Genomic DNA, 18679 nt, shown 5'->3' on the forward strand with positions numbered 1-18679 from the left:
CACATCAATCGCTGCTTCGCTCGCTCATTAGGCCCCCCACCAGCCCTGCACTTGTCTTCATCCCTGCGTCTCTCTCCCCCCATCCCGGCGGTCTCCACCCAGCCAATAAGGAGTCCTGGAATCTGGCCAATGGGGTCTTAGGACTCACGGCCATTTGGGTCTCAGGACCCGCTTCCTGATTGGCTGGGAGGAGAAACAGGAGGACATTAGTGAATATTATTTCGCTAATGTCCCACAACTGGGTGGGCTCAGGGCGAAGTGCTCTTTGGAGCGCATATGGAGCGGTGAACTCACCGCTCCTAAAGCACCCCTGCCCATTGAAATCAATGGGCAGCGCCGTCAAAACACCCGGCAAAGCGCCGCTGTAGCAGTGCTTTGCTGTTGGTTTTAACCCTTTTTCAGACGATAGCAGGGGTTAAAAGTGCCCCGCTAACGGCCGAATAGCGCCGCAAAAACTACAGTAAAGCGCCTGGGGAGGCTCAGTGTAAAAGGGGTCTAAAACTTGTTGGGGTTCCTACATTAGCAGGCAACAATGCTTTACATGTTTCTTTTTGACACACTGCTACAGTAATTAGGTTTGTAAGCCTTAAAACATGATTTCCAGAGGTTTTAACTAAAGTAAAAAATGGTTACATTTAAAATAAACTCTAAAAGCTCAAGATCAAGTATGATGAATATAAAAAAGGTGAACAAAAATAATCCAAAAAAATAAACAGAAAGTCTCCTGTTAGCAGTTATTTACATCAGAAAAAAACAAATGAAACAATGGCATGAAGGCATGTTATTATATACATTATTGGTTTAGTGGTACAATAATATAACAAGTCTATTGCCAACCACTACGTAGAAGCATATTAGAAATAACCTTTTGCTATGGCTTTTATTTCATGTTACTCTGTAATTTCACTGAGCACCAAGAATAAATCCTTAGGAAATAATGTTAAAAGAAGAATGTCATTTAATTAATGTTTTGGACCCCAGTTTCTGACCTCATACAGTACAATCTGTCAATATGGAACTGTCCTATATATCATCTGTCTTTTGTGCTGTTTAGCTTCAGGAAGACAGACAGCTGCAACATTATCTGCCTGTTCAACCTGAGGACCATCTGACTTTAATTGTAGCACGCAGCTTGATGTGGTGCTGGTTTGTTAAAAGCCAAAAGTATAGCACCATAATAATCTGCAAAAACACACAAAGCTGCCAGTGCAGCCCTGAAAACAGGGGCTGTGTCTGTCTGGCTGCCTGACGGGCTTCAGGAAATATGATTAATGAGAGCAGTGTAATGATATTGGGAACCCGATTAGCACCACAAAAAGGTCACAGATCAAAGTGGTGTGCTTTTCAGGAGCTGCAATCATTGTATATAATCTGTGGGATGGCAGAGAAAAACTGGGAAGTGAACCTTGGTCTGGATAACCGCACAGACACGTGGTCTAAAAAGGCATTTTTGACTTTAAAAGTCCAGAATATATGAATCAGCTTGGCAGCAGGCTTTCTTGTCAAATCAATTCTTCATGCCAGCAGCACTAGAGAGAGCTCTTTTTCTGTTATGCTGTTTGTACACAAAACAGCATGCCTCTCCAGTGGCAGATCTTTTAATTATGCTCTGAACTGAGTGTTTTGCTGACATGTGTAACTGTAGGTTAAGTAAGACATGTCAATCACAGGCTTTAACACCTTCAGCTAGGACACCTATCAACACTGCAGGAGTGACACAAGAGGACATACTGTGCAGTAAAAGGGTGAACACATTTTATAGCATAAGAAAAAAGTGAAAATTACTTCTGCGCTACTATATAAGTTAATGCATGTGTGAATAGTTTCATCTTAACACAGATTGTGTTCCCACAAAGATAAATAGCTAAATTAAAATAGTGAAGCGCAACCACACCCAGCTGAGCAGCAGTCTGTATTAATGAGTCAATTAGGTGAAAATAATCAAAAGTGAAAACAATCTATATAATCTAGCAATATGCAAAGAAAATCTCTCTCTCTCTCTCTCTCTCTCTCTCTCTCTCTCTCTCTCTCTCTCTCTATATATATATATATATATATATATTTTTATTTTTTATTTAGTGACTGTTGCTAGTAGATTCATGGCATTAAATCCAAAAGAAAAACTCTTCTCAGTGCACGTGTCTATATCTTCATAAGTGACCAAGCACACTACCGTGTCCTCCACTGGTCTCTATATGTGCTCACCTCACATGAAGGGTCTAATGCAGGAATATACAATTAGTGGACCTCCAGCTGTTGCAGAACTACAAGTTCCATGAGGCATAGCAAGACTCTGACAGATACAAGCATGACACCCAGAGAAAGAGGCATGATGGGACTTGTAGTTTTGCAACAGCTGGAGGTCCGCCAATTGCATATCCCTGGTCTAATGGCACCTTCCCTTCAGGGGTAGGAATGCATAAATCTGCTGTTCCTCTATACTCATAAGGACTCCCAATCACTCAGATGCTGTTCCCCGTAGTTACATGTCATAAGGGCAGGAAAAAACTCAACATAGTGTTTTACCGTTTAAAAACAACTTTTAATAAAACCACAGTAAAGAACTCACATTTTGCAGATGCACTGTCCTGGTGCATGCAAGCATAGCGCTTGTATGATAAAGATGGACAATCCCTAGATCACTGAAACATCCGCAGATCCTCGTCACGGTGTCCCCAGTGGCTCGTCAACTGCTTCCTAGATGGATGTAATAATGTCACAGGCTCCGCCTCTAGGCGGATGTTTCAATGATCCAGGGATTGTCCATCTTTATCATACAAGCACTTTACCTGCATTCATGAATGACAATGGTTCCGCGCTTAGGAGGATAAAAACAGAAAAGGACTGCAGCCCCCCTAAAAATGAAAATCACCTAGGTGAAATCCGATATAACCGAATACTTTAAACAGGGGAATTGGCGCTGTCCGGCTATATGTACATTAATAGTGATTCATATAAGTGTATAAAAGTATATGTGCAAATGACATATGTATAAAAAGAATAAATAAAATAAAGTTCTTATTAATATTTATACATGTAACCAATGTGTTGTGGGGGCTGAAGCATATCTAAGTGCAAAAAAAGCATACCTATATGTATAATGTACCCAAAAATTGAGAAAACAAAGATTGAGAAAACAAAAAAGGAGCAAAAAGAATGTCAGAAAATCCTACATAAAAAATCCAATAAAAAACACAATTATGAAAAAATGCAAGAAAAAATGTGTATAGACAAAACAAAAAATCTATGAAAAGCAATAAGTGTCCAAAATAAAAGTCCTAAAGTGTATCCTTCTGGTGAAGAAAACGTGGTCTCAGCATTAACTGGTGTTGCCCCCGTCCTTCACTGCACCCCCACTCGTGCTTACACTCAACGGACTGCCTAACCCCTGCAGGGGTAAAAGGCATGTGTAGAAAATCCTGCAATGGCGAATCCAGGAAGCGATCCTCCGGGGTGTTTTATCCTTCTCTGGTGTTGTAGTGTCCCCAATGATAAACATCCATATGAGTTAGAGAAAGAAAAAACCTCATAGCGTGAATCCGAAAAAATTAAATTTAAATTTATTGGTAAAATCCATAAGACTATGGTAAACTATTTAAAACAATTAAAAACAGGAGCTGAGGCTATTGGAGTGCTCTCAGCTCCTGTTTTTAATTGTTTTAAATAGTTTACCATAGTCTTATGGATTTTACCAATAAATTTAAATTTAATTTTTTCGGATTCACGCTATGAGGTTTTTTTATTGTCAAAACTGTTTGCATTTAGGATTTTCTGACATTCTTTTTGCTCCTTTTTTGTTTTCTCAATTTTTGGGTACATTATACATATAGGTATTCGGCATATACTGAGATTTTGGCACATGTATATATATTTTAGGAGCACGTTGCACTTCATTACATTGTTGGGTGTGTTTTTTGCCCTTAGATGTGTTTTTTGCACTTAGATATGCTTTTTTGCACTTAGATATGCTTCAGCCCCCACAACACATTGGTTACACGTATAAATATTAATAAGAACTTTATTTTATTTATTCTTTTTATACATATGTCATTTGCACATATACTTTTATACACTTATATGAATCACTATTAATGTACATATAGCCGGACAGCGCCAATTCCCCTGTTTAAAGTATTCGGCTTTACCTGCATGCACCAGGACAGTGCATCTGTAAATGTGAGTTCTTTACAGTGGTTTTATTAAAAGTTTTTATGACATAACTAGGGGGAACAGCATCTGAGTGATTAAGAAATCTTATGAGGATAGAGGAACAGCAGACCTCTAGACCCTATGGTGGGTCATCATGTGAGGTAAGCACATACAGAGACTGTTGGAGGACACGGTGGTGTGCTAGATCACTTGTTTTGGATTTGTCACTTATGAAGATATAGACACGTGCACTGAGGAGAGTTATTCTTTTGGATTTATTGTCTTGAATCTACTAGCGACAGTCACTTTATATATATATATATATATATATATATATATGACATTTTCTTTGCATATTGCTAGATTATATAGATTGTTTTCACGTTTGATCAATGTCACCTAACTGACTCATTAATACACCCTGCTGCGTCACTATTTTAATTTTATAGCATAAACATCACAAGCATGCTGGAAATTCTTGGGAGAAATTGTGCTGTATTGATCCATGTAGCACAACATAATAAATACAAGAAATACTGAGTTTAAGAGAGACGTCAGGGCCACTAGGTAGGATTTGGGGGAGCAGAAGTAGACACAGAAAATTGTCTAAGACAATGGGGTTGATTTACTAAAATATTTTAGTTTGTGAAACATACAGTATGTTCACTCTACATTGGGAGCAAAGTAAATAATGTGCTAACAAAAAAAAAATTTGTTTCCCCAGCGCCTAAGTGGGTATTCAAAACGAACAGCTTTACTTTATTTACTAAGACTTTACTTTGCAAAGCAAACATTTTGTTACGGAACAGTCTCTACTCAATTAATCAATCTATTGTTCCAAAGGCCATTTTGCCAGAAGCTTTAAACAGAAGTATGTTTTTTTAGACATTTATACGATTCTACTTAGGTGAGTGCAGAATCGATCCAATGTTTCATCTGTCCCCCGCAACTTCTAAAACTGAAAACTGAACGATCAAAGACTGAGTTCTTCATTGAGCAGAGAGCCAGTGACTTCAATCACCAGCTCCCTGCTTTGCTCCTCCAGTGTGCAATGGAGCATCTGACTGCGGAGGGGTGGGAGTGGCTGGCTCAGTCTCAGAGCATCTCGCTAAGAGGCTGAGCCAGCTGCCTGTCCACGCATCTGAGTGGATCCCCACTGAAAAGTCGGGATCTTTCCCGAGCCTGGTGAAAGTGGGCTTTAGCCTGCTGACGGCTGAAAAGGGGTCACAGGAGTGCATAACAAACTGCACTCCTGTAAACCCCAGGAGAAATACAGCCAAAATAGCTTTGGCTATACTTCTCCTTTTATTGGAAACCTGAAACATATATGTAAGCTGGGTTTGCTTGCAGTTACAAAGGGAGATTGCCCAATGATTCATTTAGCATAAAGTGTACAAGCTTAACATTTTAGAATAAGACAGCTCCTCTGAAACATTAGCCTTCATCCTGTTTACTTCACTAAGCTGAACAAAGCACTGGGCAATTTCTCATTAGCTGCAAAAAAAGACTCCTTTCTTATTCTCTGATTCAGGTTGTAGTATCTGAGGTTCGTTTGAGGGAGTGGCTACAAATCTGGATCCAACATTATTTACTATACAAAAATATGGGAGTTGCCATTGCGGCTATTCTTTTGAAAAGATATACTGACCTGGAAGAAGAAGCATACGCCAAGTAAATTCAGACTGAAGTCAAAACTCCTGATCTGCATACTCGTTCTTTGTCAGTCAGAAAGTAATAAAACTGTTACAACCAAATGACTACCAAACAATATTTTCAGAGTACTACCAGCATTTTTGGGTTTGAATTGTGGGCGTTATATGTTCTGCATCTTTCAATACTTTGGGGTAATGGACATTGACAGATTAATTCCCATTTGTGTCAGACAACATAACAATCATGAATTCTACAAAGGTACTGCAGTTTGCAACTTAGTGCGAGATTTCACACTACCTGACCATCACAGCAGGTCTCTGTGCGCAAACTGCCCTTATTACCTTCACCAAATATGAATTTACCTGTAAATTATTTTCTTTGAGTACAGTAGAAGACTTTTATTCATAGCTCATGCAAGTTACCTTCAGGTAATTGGACACAGATAAAAAAGTTTCCTCTAGTGCGTACTCCTAGAACCCTATCCACTATATAAGACTTCAGTTTTTAATAAGAAATTGGGAATAATCCAGACAGGGGAATGGGAGGGATGACTGTGCCCTGTGCTACTGTACTGCAAGATAAGGAATTTACAAGTAAGTCGAAACTTCTATTAACTTAAAGTATAACTAAAGGCAAAACCTTTTTTTTTTTTTTTTGGATAGAGTGCGGAAGGATTAGAATCTCTGTCAGCTTTTATCACTCTGTGCCCCTGTTAAGGAGATTCACACTCTCTATTTGTCCCATTTACCATTATTATTGAAAGTGAAAGTAAAAGAAAATCCAAAATTTTGGGTTGTCTCCAGAAAAGTAATAGATGGGAAATCTTGCAATGGGGACACTATTTCTGGAGACCTGGGTGTCCCTTAGTTTGCAGGGATTTACTCTCACTTCCTGCTTGGCTTTGAAAAAGAAAGCAAAGTGAAACACAGGGACACAGATGGTGAAAAAGAAATCTGACAGGGGTTTTAACCCTCCCTTACACTATCCAAAATGAAAGAGAAAGATTTGCCTATAATTCTACTTTAATTGTATAGTACAGGACACAGGACTTGTATTCATAGACCATGGGTCATTCTCAAGGACAGCAACACAGTACTGCCAACAGACCACCAAAAAAAGACACAAAATTGCAACTTTAAGCACCTTTCAGACAAGCCTTGCACCAGTTGAGGCTTGAAAATTCACCTGGTAGAACTTGGAGAGGAACAGGTGATTACCTTGCAAATCTGTGATACAGATGCTTGATGCTAAAAATCCAAAAGATACCAACTGTCCTCGGGCAATAAGCTCTGATGGGGAAGGCAAGAACCCTTTCCTCAAGGGAGTGAGCCCATTAAATATTGTAAGTTGTCTGATCCACCTTGCAATGGTGGAGCAGAAAGTGGCTCTTCACGCAGAACAAGGGACTTGATGCAATGTACATGCGCACAGAGGCTATGGCTGTTATTTAAGCCTTGACAGCCCTGATCACATCCAAACAGTGTAGGACAATTTTCTTGTCAAGTTTTGAGGCAGGACACACAGAAGGGAGCATAATGTCCTCAATGAGGTGGAAAAAAGAGGTTTCCTTAGGTAAAAGGGAAAGTTGCAAAACAAGAAAAAGATCTTTACAAAAGAGTGCTGCCAACTCAAAAATTCACCTAGCAGACGCAAGGAAGGTCTCAGATTGGTTCAAAGTGGGGGAACCCCTCCATTGTGAGGAGGGTTTCTTAGATAACTCGCCAGACTAGGGAGTCCAGGGCTTGCAGTGAAATGAAGGGTTAAGCATTAGCTTTGAGGTTGATGTCTGGGGAACACGAAAATATCCCTCTCGCTGAGCACAAGTATTAACCATAAGAGTAGGAGACTTAAGCTTTTTCTTGTATGAAGGAGCACTCCTCCTCAACCACCCCCTGTGACTTCCTTGATGAATTTATCAAGGGATTCCCAAAGTAAGCGTTCACCTTCAAACGTGCCTACAAGAGATCAGGGACATTCTAGAGCAGCCTTTCTCAAACTTTTCAACACAGAGGAACTCTTGAAATGTCTTTATGTTCTCAGGGACCCCTTGCTACAAATTACTATATCTACAACTCATTATACTTTAGTGTAATGATCAGTGGGAAGAATGCTCCATACACTTGCCATCAGTGGGACGAAACACTCCCTGAAAAATAGCTAAAAAGATCAATGGTGTCAGTGGGAACTTATCTGATAGGCAGAAATTGCTCATTGCTCAAGGTAACCCTAGCAACCCTGGTTGAGAAACCCTGTTCTAAAGACTTGGCAAATTAGATTCTCTAGAGCAGTGGTTCTTAACTACTGTCCTCAGGACCCACAAACAGGCCAGATTTTAAGTAGTACCTTGGGGAGATGCAGACTAGAATACTGCAATCACTGTGCAGCAAATGAGATCACCTGTGATGTATTTCAGTTATCTTCCAAACCAGGCCTGTTAGTGGGTCCTGAGGACAGGAGTTGAGAACCACTGTTCTAGAGCATCAACACAAAACCAAAAAAGTGAGGGCATCAGCTGCAGTTGTTAGATTGGAGCAGGCACATCAAAGACCGGGTTTGTTCATTTGACTTGTTTAGTTAGCAATAGTCTTTCAAACAGACATGGCAGGAATTGCCTATTAATGAAATTCTTAAAAGAGGAAACATCCTCAAATTGGAACTGTAAGGTGTTTATTGAGAACTGAAATGTCAAACAAAAACTAGTGTGCATCATGTCAATTAATGTGCCCACACTAGAGAACATTTGGGACAAAGTCATAGCCTGTACCTCCTAAAAAGCAGAGGAAAGAATATCCTCTGTGGTCTCTGCTACAAAATCAGGGTCCTCAGCAAACTGTATTCTTTCATAATATACTCATGTACAAGAGGTTTCGCCTCTGGTGTCTGAACAAGGTCAGGGAAAATAGGGGAAAATTTAGTATTTCTGGCTTTTGGAAATTGAATGTTTTGCTAGGCAGGCTGCTTGGCTGAGAGGGAGATAAAGTCCAAGGAGAGGAGTGGTGTCATAACAAGGCATTGCCTATCACCCTGAGCGGCATTTTAAGCTTCCTGTAGGCAATCAGCAAAACACATGTTATTCACCCCATTTGTCCTTGCGCCTGTGGTCTGCTGGTGAAGAGTAGGGTGTTCACAGAATGGAGTTTGGAGAAGAGGTTTTGTGTTTGTAACACCCAGGATTATAGATAGAAAAAAAAAAAAAAAATTAAATTGCTTGCATTTAGAAATATTAGAGACAAATATAATAGGAGCACCACATTAAGGCAAAAAACTCCTCATTCCGCTGTCTATAAAACTGCATAGTGTGCAAAACACTGTGGGATATCTTACTGAAACCTACGAACTGGTGTCAGCATGCAGGAGAACTGTGTCCTACCTTATCCATGATGATGAGCCTACTAGAGGATCAGGCCACCACAATGGGCAGACCCCTGAAGGGGTCTTCAGGATTTGGGAACCATAGAGGTGAACCGCACCCTGCGGCTAACTACACATACTGCACTTTATGATAAGGTGAATGCCTAACACAGGTTTCAATGCCTGAAAAAAAAACATTGCAGGCTGGCTCCACACAGTGGAGTCTGGGTACAGTCCCTGAAGTATCATCAAGGGATACCGATTTGGAAACTGCTGGATAACGCAGGGCAATAAGCAGTCAGAGCTTGATAGAGGTGTCAGAAGAAAAAAAAATAAATAAAAAAATGAATGTTTAAAACTCTTCCAGAGGAGAATAGATTAATCACCAAAGGACACTAACAAAATAAATGGAGTCCCACTGAGAGGGAGGAGTTACGTGTATGCACTAGAGGCAGCCCTAGCAAGTTATTTGCCAGTGTCCAATCACCTAAAGGTAGCCTGCATATAACTCATGGTTTATTAATACAAGTTCTGTGTCCTGTACTGTACAAGATACTACATTTACAGTTCTGGGTAAAGTGCTCGTCTAGGATTTATTCAAACCAAAGTTTTCGTATGACTATTAAATGCTGGTTAATCACAATTAATGGAGTACAAACATACTACAACTCTGCCTTTCTGACAGTACTAAAATGATCAGTGAATGTATATATGGATGCTACAGGATTTACAGTATGTGTTACCTCAAAGTTATGTGCCATCAGCTGAACCTCGGTTTATTTTTATTTTTTTAGGTTTGTACTGCAGTTATAGAAGCATGAATCTTAGACGCCAAAAAGCGATCAGTCTTCTTACCAGTCTACTTATACGAACAAACTCTTCAGGAGTCTTGGCCCATGGTGGAAGTTCAACATCAGAAACAACTGTGCCATCATCCATTACACCAAGATTGTAGTTATTCATGTTGACAAACATCTCTGGGAGGTAGTAGAATTCAGGAATGAGCTCCTGGAGGAACAAATCACCCAGTGTGTCAGTATTATAATTGTCAATGTTTACACAGAGTACTAAACATCAAATAAAAAAAAGAGGTACAATGACAAACTAATATCGATATGACCATTGGATGCAAATAAACTAATAGAACGTATTAAAAACTGCAAACCAAAAACCCTCTACAGTTTGACTTGACAGATCGAATAAAAGGCAGCAAACTAATCCCCCCCCCCCCCCCTAAAGCTCTCAAGTCAACTTTGTCAAGTTGGTCAACATTGCGTTGATTGCTTATGATTAATTGAACAAATACCTGAGTGTGTATCAGAGAACCAATCGTAATTTAGATCCAATAAATTATGTTTTTTAATAGACTTAGATTTATAACTAATAATTTAAGCCTATCGCAAAGTGCGGAACAATACTACATATGTTGCACTGCTCAAAATGTAATAAATGGCAAGCTTTACCTTGTAATCAGTCATACCTGAATCAATCACAAACCACTATGTGTAGGGCCACGTTAAGCCCACTAGGTATGTAGTGGCTTACATATATGTAGCACAACTATGTATGTAGTTGAATAAATTAAGACTTAAAAAGCAATACATAATAAGAAAGTACATGCTATATGTAAAATATCAAATTTTCCCTTAAGATCCCTTTCACACTGCATCGTTTTTCAGGCTCTTTTGGGCTAAAAATAGCTCCTGTAAAGCACCTGAAAAACACCTCCCCCTGCAGTCTCAGTGTCACTGAGGCGATGCGCTGGCAGGACGTTAAATAAATAGGATTTTTATAACAGCTTACCTGTAAAATCCTTTTCTTGGAGTACATCACGGGACACAGAGCCACAGTATGGGTTATATGGCACCTTCAGGTGATGGACACCGGCACACCCCAGACAGGAAGTTCAACTCCCCATATAACCCCTCCCCTTACTGGGAGTACCTCAGTTTTGTAGCAAAGCAATACACGTGTAACCAGAAAGAGGGGAGGGACCTCTGTGTCCTGTGATGTACTCCAAGAAAAGGATTTTACAGGTAAGCTGTTATAAAAATCCTATTTTTTTCATTGTACATCACGGGACACAGAGCCACAGTAATTACTGTATGGGATGTCCCGGAGCAATGCTATCTGAGGGGAGGGAGACACAAACAAAAGTAGGGTGCAATCATACCTAAGGACCTATACAGCTGCCTGCAGCACACTGCGCCCAAAGGCGATATCCTCATGTCTTCTTACATCCACCTGATAGAATCTGGTAAATGTGTGGACTGAAGACCAAGTTGTGGCCTTGCAGTTTTGAGTCATGGAGGCTTGGTGATGAACTGTCCACGAAGCACAAACAGCTCTGGTAGAGTGCACTTTGATTTGAAAAGGTGGAACTTTCCTCTTCAAACCATAAGCTTCAATAATTACTTGCCGAATCCATTTAGCAATAGTAGATTTTGACGCTGCCTGTCCTCTTCTAGGACCTTCAGGCAATACAAACAAAACATGTGTTTTCCGAATCTGAGCAGTCGCCTTCAAATAGATTTTGACTGCTCTCACTACATCCAGAGAACGTAGTTACTTTTCTTCTGTAGAACAGGGTTCTGGAAAAAAAGAAGGTAGAACAATATCCTGGTTTAGATGAAAACCTGAAACCACCTTTGGCAGAAAGCTAGGATGAGGACGCAATGCTACTCTATCCTTGTGAATGATTAAATATGGCTCTTTACAAGAAAGAGCAGCCAATTCTGATATCCTTCTTGCAGAAGATATGGCTACCAGAAAAACTAGCTTCCTTGTCAACAGGACCAAGGGAATATGTTGTATCGGCTCAAAAGCCTGTTTCTGTAACGCCGACAGAACTAAATTCAAGTCCCAAGGGTTAAAGGGTGCTCTAACCGGTGGATTAAGCTGCGTTACCCCCCTGTATAAAGCTTCAGACCAGAATGCGAAGCAAGTGGTCGTTGAAACAAAATCGATAAGGCTGAGACCTGGCCTTTGATGGTACTCAAGGCCAGCTTCATCTCTAACCCCATTTGCAGAAAGGCAAGCATTCTACCTATAACATACTTTCTAGGATGCCAACCCCTGGATTCACACCAGGAAACATATGCCTTTCAGACTCCATAATAATCTTCAGAATGTGGCTTTCAATAGCCAAACCGTTAAATTTAGCGTTTGTAAGGTAGGATGGAATACTGGCCCCTGCGATAGCAGGTCTGGACGTGGTGATAGGGGCCATGGGGCCCCTACCGCCATCTTTACCATTTCTGCATACCAAGATCTTCTGGGCCACAAGACCTACCAACTTCCTTTCCTGCTTGACCCTGTAGCAGCAGAATAGGAGGGAAGGCATGAATCAGTGAGAACTGATCCCACGGGGTCACCAACGCATCTGTTCCGCATGCGAGTGGATCCCTTGTTCTTGACACAAAGTTGTTGACTTTGTAGTTGAACTGGGATGCAAACAGATCTACGTCCGGGATCCCCCATCTTTGGTATATAGCCAGGAAGATGTCGGGGTGAAGGGACCATTCCCCCGGGAACAACTACTGGCAACTTAAGTAGTCCGCCTGCCAGCTCTCTAACCTGGAATGAAGATTGCCGATATGCACGGCACATGCTTTTCTGCCCAGGTTAGGATATGGTTTACCTCTCCCTGGGCTGCATGACTTCTAGTGCCCCCTTGGTGATTGATATAAGCCACTGCTGTGGCATTGTCGGATTGAATCCTGACAGGAGAATTCCGCAACCTGAATGTCCAGGCCTTTAGGGATAGGTGCATTGCCCGAATCTCTAGAATGTTGATGGGCAAGGTTCTGGACCATTTCCCTTGGACAGACGCTTCTTCCAGAACTGCTCCTCAACCCATAAGGCTGGCATCTCCCCAACCCATAAGGCTGGCACTTTCGGCGACAAACGCATCGGAAAATCTAGTGCTTGGACCTTCTTGTTCCAGGCAGACAGGATGCTGTTTTGCAGCAGTCTAGAATGAAACTGAGCATGGGGAATTGCTTCGAAAGAAGCCACCATCTTCTCCAACAACCTCATACAAAGGTGAATAGAAGGACCCTTCTTCGCCTTCATCACAGTCACGTGACTGTGATGTAACGCGTGGGAGGAGCCAAGGACGCTCTGTGCAGATCAGCAGTTTCACACAGTGTACTGCACTGAATCTGCTCCTGTCTAAGGCGGCTGACTGCTATAGTAAAACCTGCATATGCCTTATCATTATAAGGCACACGTGAGTGGATTGAAGTTTGCCTGTGTACCTTGGTATCCTAACTATTGCACAATGATTGTTTTTTTCTCTTATCTGCCTGTTTATGATTCTCACATTGGTTGTGAATAGAAGCAAAAAACACATTGGTACTATAAAGATCAATGAGCACCTAAATTAAGCAAGTGTTTTTAAACAGCTTTGCTAGTGATCAAAAGCTCTATACCAATCAGGATTCTACACCTGTATAATTGAACCTTCTGAATACATCCCTATATATTTATTTTTATGTGGACTTTTTATGTGAATTTTTTACACATTTGGTGTCACAAATTTTTTATAATTTTACACTATTTTGATTGCTGGATTTTTTAGGAATTTTTACTCACCGCTGGATTTATTTGACTATTTATATTTATTCTTATATATTCATTTTCATGCACATTGTGAAGCGCTTCAAATATCATTATTTATTCTTTTTAAGTGTCAATTGCTGGTATACTCCAAATCTTAGTACATTTTTCCTCCATAGGATAAAGTGTAGAGAACTTTTTAGGGGGGAAAAAAATGCTTATCTGGGTGATCCCACTCAGAATACATAAGCTTTTACAGCAACGAATGGACAGGAAAGGCACGCAAAGCCTGAGGAGGTTTTAGTAAACCCAAACAAGAAGTGGGCTTTTCAACCGACCCAGTTAAGGGTAGCTTAAATGTGGAGCGGACCATTTCAGTAAGAGAATGCACCAGCAATTTCTCAGCTTGTGAAGCTGAAGAAGGTCCTTCCCCACTTGATTCCTCGGAAGAGGAATCATCAGTCTCTTCACGGTCCCGAGGGGGATTCATCTTCCCTCTCCCATTGTTCCTCTGTTTGAGGATCCTGGGTGGTATAAGGGGACCTAATGCGTTTTCTTCCACTATGTGAAGATACGATTAAAGCCGCTAATCTTTCCTCCAATCATGGCTGAGGAAAAAAACCTCCTCAGTAATATAGACAGGGACTGAACTGTCGGAAGCAATTACAACCACTGATGACCCTGATGGCTCATTCTGACCTGCCTCCCTAGGCCTTTCAGGGGGGATGGTGTTGAAGAGGGATGATCCTCAGAGCCTGATGGCGACCCCTTTGTGTCCTTGTTTTTTTGAGGTATTTGCAGAGTAAATGCAGAGGTAGTACCAAAATGCACCCACTGCTGAGGAAATAGTCCAGTAACTGCCGCTATTAATGCTCAGCCTGATGTAAATGTGCCCTGGGAATGCCTGTGTCACCAACACTCACATGCCCCGTCTGCTCTGTGTCCCTCCGACAGCTGAATGCACCTGAAAAAAGGTGCACTTTATAGCTTACACAGCCCCGCGTTTGTGAACGTCTGAGGCACGTCAATGTTGCGCTAAGCCCCACCCCCTTTCTGCGTCTTCCCACCACGCCCCTCTACCCTTTTCAAAAAAAGTTTTCCCGCTCGAGCAGCCCTCTGATCCGACCGGATCACATGTGAAGGGGGGCTGGGGTGGAGGAGAGCTGACGGATGGAGAACCGCCATTATGGCAGCGGCAACGGCGCGGCATACCGCTGACTGGCCCATGTTTGCTTTGCCTCCTGGAGAGAAGATGTCCAGGTGGGGGACGTTTTAAAAGAAAAAAAAAACCCTTCCCATGTCTTACCTGGGCTTGGGCTGGAGGAAGCGTGCAGCTTGTATTGACAGGCGAGACTGACAAGCATGGAATCGGGTACGTGCTCTTGACAGCCCCCCGGTGGCGACTTTAGGCATGACAACATTTACTTTAAAGGAGAAAACCCTAATACCCCGTACACACAGTCGGATTTTCCGATGGAAAATGTCCGATCGGATTAGGTTGTCGGAAATTCCGACCGTGTGTGGGCTCCATCGGACATTTTCCATCGGATTTTCCGACACACAAAGTTGGAGAGCAGGAGATAAAATTTTCCGACAACAAAATCCGTTGTCGGAAATTCCGATCGTGTGTACACAAATCCGACGGACAAAGTGCCACGCATGCTCAGAATAAATAAAGAGATGAAAGCTATTGGCCACTGCCCCGTTTATAGTCCTGACGTACGTGTTTTACGTCACCGCGTTTAGAACGATCGGATTTTCCGACAACTTTGTGCGACAAAACAAGTTTGAGCCAACATCCGTCGGAAAAAATCCTAGGATTTTGTTGTCGGAATGTCCGAACAAAGTCCGACCGTGTGTACGCCCTATAAGAATTAGAAAAATTCCTTAGGAATCTCCACTTACCTTATCCAGTTGCAGGGTTCTGTGATAAAACCAGACAGACCCAGTCTACACCACTCACGGTGGGCTCTGTTCAAAAAACCTTCAGGGACCGGGGCCCCTTTTGATCAGGGGTTTCACACCCCTGGACCTGTAAAGCACCCCGCCAGGAAATATGCCTGAAAAAAAAAAAAGCACTAGATCTCGGGGTCCAGCTCTCTAAAAAGAGAAGCGTTACAGGCACAACCTCGTTTCTTCCGCCATGAGGCCTGAGTACCATTCAATTCGACCTGAAAAGACACTTTGAATGGATCCGGTTGCATGGCTTGCCCCAGCAAAGATTTCTCCAGCGGAGCTAAGCACAGCACATCTTTACTCGTGACCAACACCTAAGACACTGGCAAAAAATCTGAGGTACTCCCGGTAAGGGGAGGGTTTATATGGGGAGTTGAACTTCCTGTCTAGGGTGTGCCAGTGTCCATCACCTGAAGGTGCCATATAACCCATACTGTGGCTCTGTGTCCCGTGATGTACGATAAAGAAAGTCCTGGAAGCAGCATCTTTGGAGCGGTGTATACACCGCTCCTCCACCGCTTCTGCCCATTGATATGAATGGGCACTGCTGCTGAAGCACCTGCAAAGCGCTTCGGCAGTGGCGCTACACGGGGCATTTAACCCCTTCATCGGCTGCTAGCGGGGGCCAAATATCGCCGCTAAAATGACGGTAAAGCGTCGCTTAAACTAGCAGCGTTTTACTGTCAATGCCCGCCCCAGTATGAATGCAGCCTAAGGCTTTATGTACACTGGAGGTTTGAAAACCTCTTCTAAACTATGTAACTTGACAGCCAGTAACCGACATGAAAAAAATGTCAGTTTTGCCACTTTTACATGCCGAGTTTCGGCGTGGTAATTAGCTTTTTAGTTTAGAAATGTTTTGAATAAGCAATCACTTCTAACAATTTGCAAAGGGAAAATGTTCTCTCTCTTCAATGGATCTGGAAAGCCTATTTTTTAACATTACAAATGGTAAGAAAGAATTCCCCATTAAAAACGCCTATAAATGCGAGTTACCACGTTTACACGTTGTTACAAACATGTGGCGTTACAAATGCCTCTGAACATCTGTCCTGAACCTATTTTTTTTTGCTTTAAAAAAAAAAAAAAACGCTTCTGAACTCAACTCAACTGCCTATAAATGACTCTGTGTACATGTACTGATAACATAACAGAGGAGCGTTCAGGGGCAGCTGAAAAAAATGCCCCTCCTTAGGGGCAAAAAAAACCCCCTCCTCCTTAGGCTCTGTTTCCACTACTGCGAGTTGTTGTGACTTGACACATGTCGCATGACAAGTCAAAATCCATGTATTTCAATAGTCCCCGTTCTAATTGGTGCGACTCAAGTCGCAGCAACTCCAAAAAAGGTTTTCGTACTACTTTGTTCCAACTTCGGTGCAACTTGTTCTCACCAGTCGCATCCTAAACATCCGTTTTCCAGCTGCAGTGTACATGAGGCCTTACAATCCACTCCAGCTTCTATGTTCACAGAAATGTGACAGGTGCCTCGGGGCTGACACTGTCAGTATGGAGGTCATAAGATCCAGGACTGCATTATAAAAAAAAAAAAAAAAACAACATTCCTCATCTTAAAGGCTAGGTTCAGTATATATTTTTTCAGCAAAATAATTGTGTGTTTATTTTTACTGGAGCCTATAAAGCACTACACCCATATTCAATGGGTCGGTGTGAGGGTGGAAGGAGACATTTGCACATTGAGACATTGCATGTTACACCCTAAATACGAGTGTAACTTACCATAGTGCAAAAGGTGAACTTATCCTTTAACTATCATTTAAATTCCACATGATCTAAAAAGATCTACATGATCTATGATCCAATGCTGATAACTGCCATGCCCATTGCTATCAATCTGCCTTGTGAGGGCGGAAAGGGCCACCGCTTTTATGCACAGCATTGGATTGAGAATGCTGGTATAATGTGTTGCGTTTGTTAAAATATGATTTTTTTTATATTAATCAGACATAACATTACACAATAGTGGTTGGTCATAGAGATAGTGTCAGGTTTTTGGCTTGAGTAGATTTCTCAAACAAATGCTGTTGCATACAATGGGTACGATGATACCATTGTTGTATTACAGTTTGAATAGGCTATTGTCTCTATAGCTACAGTAAACAAGTAAGAGACTTACTTGTTTGATTTTCTTTCAGCTCTCAAACTGAAAGAATGACTGTTAGTCAGTTGTTATGGAAACAAGTTTGTAACCATTAGCTTTTGGTAACAAACTTGTACAAATAAAAAGAATGAGTAGACTGGGGGACACGCATCATCATGTTTGGAACATCAGAAGCCACTCATGATACAAGAACAGTGCCTGACCTCCAGAAGAATCGTTGCCAATGGAGATCACGAACATACAGTAACAGAAGATAAGTAACTTTTAAGTGTATTTGTACTGTTATAGACCATAGGCTGTTCATTTGCTAGGCATTTTGCTTGTTATAGATATCTGTCAGTCTTGTATTGTATTCCTAATATTGTAATAGTTTTGTATGTACAGCATCTTTGTATAGTAAAAGCACATTTACACACTGTAGAAGTCTCAGCTTCCATGCTTATACCACAACGTAACCTTGCTAGATAGACGCAAGCAAAACATATAATGGGGGATTCTGTGACACCTTTTACCTTAAAGCGGCGCTCCACCCAAAAGGGGAAGCTCCGCTTGTCTGCTTCCTCTCCTCCTAAGCTGCCACATTTGGCACCTTTTTGGGGGGAGAAGGGAGCGGGCACCTAGTTTTGACAGATACCCGCTCCCACTTCCGGCTCAGTTTGTGGCTCCCCCCTCCTACACCACAGCCTTCTGGGACATTTCACAGGTCCCAGAAGACTGTGGCCCATTCACAAAGCACAGCATGCTTTGCGCATGCGCAGTAGGGAACCGGCTTTGAAGCCACAAGGCGGTACCAGCACCCGATAGCCCATTGAATAATCAGCTTGTGTGAGGACATTGCTGGATGCCTGGACAGGTAAGTGTCCGAATATTAAAAGATATACAAGTACGGTA

General features: G+C 41.8%; 1 protein-coding gene across 2 annotated transcripts in view; it reads right to left on the bottom strand.

Annotated features, from left to right (window-relative positions):
* Window positions 1-18679, bottom strand: part of LRBA (LPS responsive beige-like anchor protein) — a 1038582-nt gene that overhangs the window by 188785 nt on the left and 831118 nt on the right. For both annotated transcript variants that reach the window (XM_073604899.1, XM_073604906.1), the window contains one exon: window positions 10009-10161. In XM_073604899.1, coding sequence (XP_073461000.1) covers window positions 10009-10161 — 153 coding nt within the window. The remainder of the gene's footprint in view (window positions 1-10008; window positions 10162-18679) is intronic.

Source organism: Aquarana catesbeiana, linkage group LG01, assembly GCF_042186555.1.
Source record: "Aquarana catesbeiana isolate 2022-GZ linkage group LG01, ASM4218655v1, whole genome shotgun sequence".
NCBI lineage: Eukaryota > Metazoa > Chordata > Amphibia > Anura > Ranidae > Aquarana > Aquarana catesbeiana.